We start from the raw sequence: 11,011 nt of genomic DNA on the forward strand, positions 1-11,011 counted from the left end.
TTTTCTTTTGTGACTATATTAGGGTCTAGTGAGGAGAAATTTCATCAATGATTTCAACAAAGATAATTTAACTTAAAGAGTTGCTCATTAGGTGTTGAAGAATGGAAAGGACAGAAAGAAAACACTAAGGCAATCATTTTTCAAATGATGGTCACCAGACCAGCATCATACGCATCAACTGGAAACTTGTTAGAAATGCAAATTCTGACGTCAAGCCCTAGCCCCAGTTTGTGAATCAGAAACCCTTGTTACCTGTGCTGTAACAAGCCCTCCAGGGGATCACAAAGTACGCTAAAATTTAAAAATCATGTAGGTAACAACAACTGGAACCAGCCCCCACTTCTCAGCCTGGGGCAGCAAAGAAAAGGGGTGGAATTACTAAAACTGAGAAGATGAGGGAAAGGCCCTGTGGAGCTGAAACTCAGACTTTCAAGAACTCATCATTGCTCGCCCAATACCGGTGTCTCTGCACTCAGAGGGGGGATCCCATAAAACTAAGAACAAGATAGCTGAGGAATAGGCACCCACAAGTTGGATCTAGTGTCTCAAGAAGGCACATTGAGATTGGTTCTGCAAGTGTTGGGAAATCCCCAAATTGAAATCAGTGGCTGCTACTGGGAAGAAATTACTACTACCAGGGCAAAGAACTGTTGCTAGAGCAAAACTGACAGTACCAACGAACCCATCAGAAGCAAACGAGAACAAATCCCTTTCCTTCTCCAGCTGTGCAGTGTCTCATTAGTCCCTCTATTGGCAGAGACTAGCAAGGAGCCAAAAATGTTCCTAGAATTCCAAGGACTGATTTCAAGCTAAGAGACAGTAACACAATAACTGGCATGAAGGCCTTACTTAAAATAAGACTGAGAGGTAATAGAAATAGTAAACATTTTTTTGGTATGTATATGATGGACATTTTCTTAGGAGCTGACTTCTAAGTGGACTTTTGGACTTACTGTACAAAATTACTCCTATTTAAAAACTATTTGTCTCTCCTGATGAGATTAATAAGACACACTTAGGACATTTCCAGAATTTGGACAAGAAACTACACAAGGGTCTACACTGAGGTCTCCTTAGCCAGGGCTAAACCTGAAAGATCACAGCAGTGATGGCTGAGGAATGCTCAATACTCGCAACAAGACTTGCTCAAGTCAGCTGAGGCTAGGTTCCTTAAAGTCTCAGTGTCAAGGGAATGGACGAAAAAGCTTACTTACACAAGAAAGAGTAATCTGGGTCACTGCCTCAAAACAGGAGGTTGGTAGAAAAGTTATTTTGAAGTCATGGTGAAGTTATCTAAGGGCAATACAAACCTGATTCCTCATTTAAGCAGCTGTCTTTTATAAGCCCAGGAAACTAGAAAATGAATGGAAATGAATCAGCTCCTTCCTTAATCTTATAAATCAGTGTTCTGCAAGTTGAGAGTCCAGTGTTGATTCTACAGAAATCAATAAATCCGTTGCTTTCCATATTCTTGAAAGGTGGACACAGACATAGTTGTTCTATATGTTAATCAAAAGAAACATTCCCAAATATTTACTGACTGATTATCAGAATTATGCCCAGTATTTCGGGAGAATGATAAGATAGTCGTTATTCTTAGGGACCTTCACCTATATCTCATTTTATGTTTATGTTTTGTTTTCTGGTTTTTTTTGTTTTTGTTTTAAAGGATATTGAAGAGTCACAAAACCACACTGGCGAGCCTGTTGGAGATGACTACAAAAAGATGGGAACACTTTTTGGTGAATTGAACAAAAGCCTCATCGAGATGGGCTTCACAAGGATGTATTTTGGAGAGCGAATTGTGGAACCAGTAATAGTCATTTTCTTTTGGATTATGCTGTGGTTCCTTGGCCTACAAGCCCTTGGACTAGTTGCTGTTCTTTGCCTTGTCATTATTTATGTGCAGCAGTAAAATATGGCTGAATAAGCTGTTGTTTCACATTTGGTAGCCATACATGTGATTGGTGAAGTTATATATTTCACTACATGAAAGCCGAAAAGTTTGCCTTGTTTCAAATTGCGTGCTGTTTTGTAATTAAATTTATAAGTGGATGTTGTTTAAAATTAAACTCAACTCTTGATTATAACAGGGTTGAATAGACATTTTGTAGCTTATTCAAAAGTCTTGTTTTACTACTGTGATCTGTGCCCACTTTTAAACACCCCACCCTATTCGCATGCCAAATCTTAACACCACCAAAAAGTGAGCAGGGAAAATAACAGGATATGGCATTCAAACGAGACAATATAGATCTTGTAAAGAATTCCAATAAAACATTTTAGAAGAAAAAGGATGAAACAAGGACCTAAAAAAAAGTTTTAATGGGAGAATTGTCCCCACCCATACCCACCAAATAACCCCTTATTATTTGGGAAATAATTTGAATATCTATTGTTCCTGCTCAGCCCAAACCAATATAAATGATAATTACTATACACTACCTTAATATTGTGATGAAAATCAGTAAAGCTAGCACATTTTCTAAAGATTGAAAAGGATGTGTTTATTATGGCTGATGAAAGTTAAATGTAACTTTTTTATAATGTAATATTTGGGCTTGGAATCACTTCAGTATATCATTTGAAGTTTTAGACAATTTTGGTGCTAATTACCTTTTGTGAATTTTTTAAGTCTCATAAGCCACGTCCATTGCTGGCTGCACCCCATGGTAATGCTGTATTTTCTTGTACTTAACAAGTTGTGTATTTTTTTTCTAGAGAGACATTTTCCATGTATTTTTTTCCAGAAATTTACATTTTATAGTTCTTTTATAACAATTATTCTAAGATTTAAAAAAATCTATTTCCTATCTTGGCATGGATTTTTTTCCCAAAAATTGATTTGTATTATGGCTGAAATATTTTACTATGCCTTTAAAGAAAAAAAAATCAGCTCATTTTCTTTGACATCTGTATTGGAAAGTACAGTATTACAGTATAAAACTAAATGCTTAAGTTTGAAATTTAACAGCCAATTGTAATAATATTCCTCTAAGGCTAAAGCCACGTCAGTAATTGGCCAGTCATGTTATTAATGTGTTTTAATTTAGCACTTTGGGGTTTTATATTGAAATAAGCATTTCTTTAAATACACTTTAATAATAGAAAATGGCTTAGTGATATTCTGGATTTGGTTAAAGAAACTAAAACCTGTACACTTGCGTCTCAGAGATTTTCTATACAGACAAAGGAGGGATACTAAAGATAATTATCTAGAAATTGAAGTTAAATAAGAGGAAAATGGGACAATGGGGTATTTTTATCTTTGGCAGGGCAGTAACTACAGTGTATAAAGTGTTTAATATTCTGCTTTGTAAAGTTTGTACCCAGTCCTGTTTAAAAAATTTATTCTCTTAAGTTCTCAGTGTCTTCCATGCTGAAGCAGAAAACTGATGAAAAATGTTCAACTTAGATTTCTAAAATCAGATAATCCTGAACAAAAATACCAATCAGAGGGCACTAAAAAGTACTGTGGATTTGTATAAATACAGACCTTTTAAAGTTTGACAAAAAGGAAAGGACTTTGTAGTATACCATTGTGTTTTTATTGGGTTTGAAATATTTTTATAGAAACCTTTATGAATTTGGCATAGGGCAAGTTATTTGAAAAGATGTCTTCATTTGTGCACAGAATTGTGAGATTTTTAATGGAAGTCATGAGATTTTGTATATCTACATCAAATATTAAGAAGTGCATTCTTTTCTAATGCTACCAAGAATTTTAATTTTCCTTTGGAATATAAAAAAGATACAGTATGCATAATAATAGCTCTAATTCCACCAGTGCTAATATTGAAAAAGATTTTTAAAGTAAGTTTAAACAGTAATTATTTAAAGTATACTGTCAGTACTATGTATCTTCACACTGCTGTTAATAGGGTATATATTAAATCACATAAAGAGATATTTTGCTGCTATTCTTTCTGAATTTTTTATTGGTTAGAGCACTATACTATCAAATTGCTTCCTTAAGGGGAAACAATGGGGAAAAAACAAACTTTGTTTATTTGATGGAAATAATATATTTTCTTTTATGAAATATATTAGAATGTAGATTATACTTGTACCCTGAAATGAAAAGAAACTGGTCATTTCTTTGGTTCACAGTGTAAGGAATTAAATGGAAAATGGTTCTCAATCATTTCAATCTCAGATACGAGCCAATTTTAGAAACTGTTATTCCTTAGGAATAAGGACATAGAAGTTATATTGTGAAGGTTATTAGATTATTGTATGTACATCATTCATACCACAGCTCTCAATTCAAATGGAAAAGGTTAAAATGTACAAGTAAACTGGCCAGAGATGAATAAGTCAATTTTCCTTAAAGCAGAAACTCAGAGTTTTGTGGAATTCAGTCCTCTCATATCTTAAGCTGTGATATGCAAGGTATTTTCCTATTCCTGGCCACCAGTCAAATCATATTTGGTCTAGTAGTGTGCCGGAGCCAGCTTGCCCTGACTTGCAAAACACATTATATACCTTTTTTCCCCAGTCTGCCTTCAGTGGCATCATTTGGTAGCCTGAAATTGTCTCTGAGGGGAATATTTACACTATCAAAAGCGGCAAACAACAAATCAGGGCTCTTTTCTCCTGGCAAGCCAGTTGTTGAACATATACCAGCACGCCACCTATTAGCCATCCTAGAGGCCACATGCCCATTTTGACTTCTATAGACCAAAAAGGAAGCATATTGAGGCAAGTCCCCATCAACCCATCCAAAACTGTATTTGGATCTTTTCCATGTGGGAATTATGAATTATGGTTGTTTTCTGACCAACACATCTCTACGTCATCACGTTTTGAAAATCTCTCTGGGCTGTCACTGAGCTGCAAATCCATTGTTCCAGTTATCAGGAATTAACAGTTACAGAACTGATGGAAGGCAAATTACAGCATAAGTGAAGATTTGTTGTAAAGTAGAAAGCTCAAAATAGTCAAAGCTAGATTTTGAGCAATTAAGGGCTGTTTGTGTGGTTTGTAGATTATATTTAACAGTTATTTTAAAAATGTTTACTGATTTCAGGTGATTTTAAATGTTTTTATTGTCAACTCATGGCCTCAAAAGGTCAAAGAAGAGAAAACAGTAAGACTTTCATACCTGTTAATACTTCTAGTAATAGACTTGGCCAAGGAGAATATAAGGAGAACACAGCCTATTCTCTCACCACCCTACACATTGCTGAGGACAATGTGTCCACTCCCATGGTTTCAGTTACATTTCATACTAACAACTCTGCAATTGGTATCTCCAGTTCAGAGCACCATACAGAATATAAAATCCGTATGTTCAATTGCTTGCCCAGCATTTGTACTTCCTTGTCCCTTAGTACCTCAGGTTTGGTATACCCAAAATAAAAAGGAACTCAGCATCCTTCTCCCAAACCTTTTTTTTCTTCCTATGTTTCCAATCTCAGTAAATGACGGTTGTCTCCTACACTGCCCACTTATACCAGTCACCGAGTCCTGTCTATTTTACTTCCTAAAAAATGTCTTTAAACTTTACACTTCTCTTGATTCCCAGTATCACTAACTTAGTTCATACCACCATCAACTCCCTGGATTGCTTTCATAGAATCCTAATTGGTCTCCCCTGCCTTCATTTTTCACAATACAGTCAACATAATCTTTTTAAATCATAACTCTGATCTCCTTGGCCTAAATCTTTTCAATGGCTTCCTGTTGCCATTATGATAATGTGCTTACTCCTTAGTATGTTTTAAAGGCCCCTCAAGAACTGGTTCTTGTGTACATCATCTCTTCGTACTACTACTGTCCCTTTCCAACACTCAGCTTTACTGAATTTGTTTTTTCAGTTCCTTGTGAGACATGCTTACTCACTTCCAGAACTCTATATATGCTTTAGCTTCTCTCTTTAGCCCCTCCCCACCAAACTAACGAACACATCCACAGCTTTAAGACCCTTAGACATAATGTCCCCCAGGAAAATTTCTCTGTTAAGTCCAGTTTTGATATTTCATGTGCTTTCAGAGAACCCTGCACTTCCCCTATCAGTACTTGTCATGCTATATTGCAATAGCTTATTTGTCAGTCTCTTCCTTTTTTTTTTTTTAAGATTTATTCATTTATTTGAGAGAGAGAGTGCGCGCACACACACACCCACTCAAGTGGGGAGGGGCAAAGGGAGAGTGAGAGAAAGAATCCCAAGCAGGCCCATGCTGAGCAGAAAAGTCTGAGGCGGGACTCGATCCCTCCAACCCAAGATCACTACCCGAAACCAGGGGTCCACCACCCAACCTATCGAAGCCATACAGGCACCCCTGTCAGCTTCCTCCTTTAGACAATAGGCTTCACAAAGGCAGAGAACATGTCTATGCAGTTCATAAATTGCATTGTCTAACAATGCCTGGCATATAATATATGCTCAAAATATTTGGTAAATTAATAAATCAACTTCATTTATTCATGTACTCCCTATAGTGCATTAACAAAGATTTAGCATTGGTTGCGTTTTAGAGTTCTTTCACTCCAAAAATATTAGTCTATAATGCATAAAGAAATTGAATTGATGTATATGTTATCATTTATAAAGTTTATTCACATTTGATGGAAGAATATTGCTATTATTTGCATATACAGTATTATTACCATACACTTGCATATTTTTAGGAGACTATATGTATTTTCAGTGTTGTACTTAATGAAATCACTATTTCTCCAGAAAGAATATTTTAGAATACATGTGGTCATTGATGCTACCTAAATTTCATATTTTTCCAGTATTTTTCAATAGATTTTTATCTACTAAATTTTAATTTTTTAAAAAAACTCAAAAGTTGTGATCAGGAATTCTCAAGTATCTAAGCTTGGGTATTTCAGACTACAGAATAAATCCACTACTAGAATGTTCTAGTCACCCAGATCATATATGTTAAATAACATGTATATATATACTTTGTTATTTTTTCCAATAAATAATACTCTTTCACAACCCTGCATCCTGAGTCTCTCTTCTGACTCTCTATATCATGTTCTGTGTATCAGTTAGTTGCTGCCACACCAACTTTGGAAATTGCCAAAGCAACAACATACCTGAGTGAATCATCCCTAATGCTGCAGCAGGAAGCTAAGGCCTGATGTGTGTATGGCTTCCCAGGCGACAGTGTAGGAAAACCTAGCTCAGGATCAGCCTCTGCCTCCAAACTGTATTTCTCCTTTGTTGCCTTGACTGTTGTGTAAGTTAGAATTATTGAATGAGCTCTGCAGGGACCTGCTAAAATCCAGAACTTAATCATACACATGCTTATTAAATTTGAGTTATCTTTTCAGCAGTTAAGAGTTTTATCATTTAGCCTTTCAGCAACTTAATTAGCTGGAAATTTCCTTGATAGCTTTCCAGTGCACCACAGAATACAATGAATTTAATCATAAGACCACAGTCCTTTTCTCTTACTGGTTTACTCCGTTATTACAAGAGGCTAGGTTGATGGTATATTTTTTAATGTGAGGGTTTTTTTTTAACAGAAGAATGAAAATTCTATATACAATATCCTTATTTATACCATAGCTGTTTTAAGACAAAATATTAAGAGTTATTTTTTGAGGGTAGGGCATGGGATATGTAAAAATCCTATCAACATTTGAATATGTGTGTCATCTTCTGGATGCCCTTCTCTGGTCTGCTACAGTTGCTTCTATTGTATAGTTCCTTGGTTTTATACATGTAATATCAAAATATTTATGATTTCATTATTTAATGTATTTTCAGCTTTAATAGGCACATGAGTATGTATGTAAATGCAACATACAAATAAAGGCTAAGAAGAAACATCTACAAAAGGAAAACACACGGCTTAGTTGTTAGTTTGGAAGGATTAACATAAATAAATTGGTCTTGCACAAAACTATAAGAATGATTTTTCATATAAGGTGAAGCACTTGTTTAAACATTAGGTCAGTGGCTTTCAAAGATTTTTAGTTTGGTTTGCAGCAAAATCTTACACGAACAGCCAATATTTATAAACGATAAAAGCAGAGCTACTATAATTGATTTTGCTGTAGGTCCAGTTCCCTGGGAAACAGACTCAGAAGAAATTAGCATGCAGGAAGTTTATTAGGGAGTGCTCTGGGATCAGTAACTGTGAAGGAAGTAAAAGAAACAAGATTAAACAAAGGGAGGTATGCAATACAGTCACAGCAAGGCCTCAGTGACTCTATGAGGTGCCCTCAACAGAGACAGCCCTTAAGCATTGACCTGTGTTGGGACAGGGGAGCTGTTCAGCCAAGAGCAATTCCCAGAGAGAGCTGACAGCTGGGGCCTGTCATCTGGCACCACTCCCAGCAGTTCACAGAGTAAATCCCGTGGCTCTGAAGAGAGGATCTGAGCTGTCCAACACAGCATCCGCTGTGGACTCTTTTGTTCTCACCTTGCCCTCCACTCTACCTGAGTCACTTCCAAAAACCCCACTCTTCAGAGTACAATATGAAGATGACTAATTTAAATCATAAACTCATTGGTCAAGATGGATTTTAAAAAAAACAGTGGTAGAGCCTTTAGTCTTTTGTGTTGCCTGCTTCTGTGAGATTCAGGTCTTCAGTTATGATAAAGTTTTAGTCGACTAAACATTATGCCCAGGACTCAGCAAAGGCTTGAAGCTACTAGGGACAAGTGAACAAATAATTGACAGAAAAGTCCATTACTTAAAACTAGGAGTACGAAATCCATGAGATTTTGTATATGTAAACTGCTTAGATCAACTATAAGCTAATAAATCCCTCAGATAGGGCCTCACAAGACATCAGGACAAACCGTCATTAGGGTGTGTCTTGGAAGCTGGGGTATGTTCAAGCCTAGAGGTAGGTAAGGCAGTTTTGTATTTTCTGGCCTCTTTCCCAAGTACCAAAGCAGTTTTAATTCTCAAGTTTTTGGAGCATGTTTAAAATAAAATTTTCAACGGCAGAGCAGAACTCACTTGTAAAGAGACCGTATCTTCCCCAACCCCAACACACTATTACAACAGAGTTATGATTTGGAGATTTGGCCCTAATCATGACTTTCCTATTTAATTTTAACACAAAAGTTCTCAGCAGTCGGAATTGGTAATTGAGTAGTTACTTGAAAAGGGCTTTCTCCAGTCTTGGCCCAGAATATTTTGGGGGCCCCTAAGTATAATTTTAGCTGCTATTTTTATCCCTGGAATCTTAGGAGGTAGCAAGATCAAGCAAGACAGTAGCCGTAAGCCAGTTACATATTAAAACTACAGCAGTGTTTAGGCATGATTCCCCCCTTTGGTTATATGAAAATATTAGAACAATATGCAAACCAACTTTCAGATAAAAAGATCTCTTTATGTCAGACCTGAATTTAAGACTTGGTTCTTGGGGCACCTGGGTGGCTCAGCCATTAAGCGTCTGCCTTCGGCTCAGGTTGTGATCCTAGAGTCCTGGGATCGAGCCACACATCGGTCTCCCTGCTCGGCGGGAAGGTTGCTTCTCCCTCTCACATTCCTCTTGCTTGTGTTCCCTCTCTCGCTGTCTCTCTCTGTTAAGTAAATAAAATCTTAAAAAAAAAAGAAAAGACTTGGTTCTGCTATTGACTAACTGTACAGTTTGTATAAGTCATACCTACATCTTTCAAAACTCCAAGATCCTCATCTGTAAAATGGGGGAACTGTTATGATTAAGTAAATTATTGTATATCTCTTTGTTGTGCCTTACACATAGCAAGCTTTCAATAAATACTGGTCATTATTATTAAATATAAACAGTCATACGTCAGAGAGGACATTCTTCACTATCCATGGAAAGCTCATACATTGAAAGCCATAAAAGGCCTGATCTATTTTATTGTTGGCAAGAGATTGATAAATACAAGGAAATTCTATGCTGTGATCCCAATTCCTCATGATTGAAATCTTTTTGAGTTCTCTTATTAGGGTCAACTACTAAGTGCTTCATGAATCAAAATGACCATTAAAAAAAAGGAATGAAAAACCTAAGGAGTTGATAAACAAAAATGAAATAAATGTGTTCTAGGCAACAACATCTTCTTTAATGAGATTCTATGTTTACTTTAAACATCTACTTACTACAATACCATGCATTTTCTGTTGCTCCTTTGCCTTAGTAAACTTAGGTGCACAATTACACTCACCAATGCATGGACAATTCTGCTGTGGATTTGAACAATTCACAAAATGAAATCAATTCCAAAAATACTTTTCTGTTTTACTCCAATTGCATTAGGCCAAGAGTATTAAGCTATGTTTATAGAATCACAAGCATTATCTTACTTTGATTTTGAAGTGAAATTTCAGACTAATCCATTGGTCTGTTATGTTATGTCACTTTTCAATACACACTAGAAATGTTTCACCAAGATAAATATAGTTGTATATTCATACTCTCATATAAAAAATCCTGTACCTACTAATACACATGGATGCATTCTGCGTATAGCTAGATAGTATAAGCCAGCAAACACTATTAATATGTAGTGCTTACAAGAATATTAATATGTTCATAAAGTCTTGTCTTTTTAGTCATGAAAACATGCTAAAAGCATAGTATGATCTTAGCTAGTCTTTATTTTAGCAAGTCTTCAATTACATTGTTCCATCCTGGGTTCCTCTTTCTTATTTCCTTTTCTTTCAAACAATTCCCCCTACCTGAAAAGTGGAAGTTTCTCAAATCAAATGTTTACAGACATGAATGTTTTATAATAAGCTATGGCATATCTTTCGTGCCATCTCCTCGTGCATTTCAAAACTGGTTCTCCCACATTTTCCTTAACTGTCAATTTATGCTTTCAGGTATTTTTATAAGATGCTCAGATAGAGCTGATGTTGGCCAAATACAGTTCTCCTCAGGCATTTCTCCCTTTTTCAAGTTGTAAGAAACATTTCTCGAGAGCTCCACGCCTGGCTCCCTGATCATCACAATCACATCCCACCGTCACGGAAACATACTGTGCTTTTCCTCCCCTTCCCATATCGCTGACACCCAAGTGTGATGGCATGGCTTTTTTCCACTAACTTGGCTTGCAAAG

The 11,011-nt window shown here is 36.3% G+C and overlaps 1 protein-coding gene across 1 annotated transcript in view; it reads left to right on the forward strand.

Annotated features, from left to right (window-relative positions):
* The window catches only part of FAM241A (family with sequence similarity 241 member A), a 43,272-nt gene extending 36,317 nt beyond the window's left edge, over positions 1 to 6,955 (forward strand). The window contains exon 2 of the mRNA XM_026499192.4: positions 1,670 to 6,955. Within this exon, the coding sequence (XP_026354977.1) occupies positions 1,670 to 1,915 (246 nt within the window). The 3' untranslated portion in view covers positions 1,916 to 6,955. The remainder of the gene's footprint in view (positions 1 to 1,669) is intronic.
* Positions 6,956 to 11,011: the final 4,056 nt, after the last annotated feature.

Source organism: Ursus arctos, unplaced genomic scaffold (genome assembly GCF_023065955.2).
Source record: "Ursus arctos isolate Adak ecotype North America unplaced genomic scaffold, UrsArc2.0 scaffold_11, whole genome shotgun sequence".
In the NCBI taxonomy this organism is placed as follows: Eukaryota; Metazoa; Chordata; class Mammalia; order Carnivora; family Ursidae; genus Ursus; species Ursus arctos.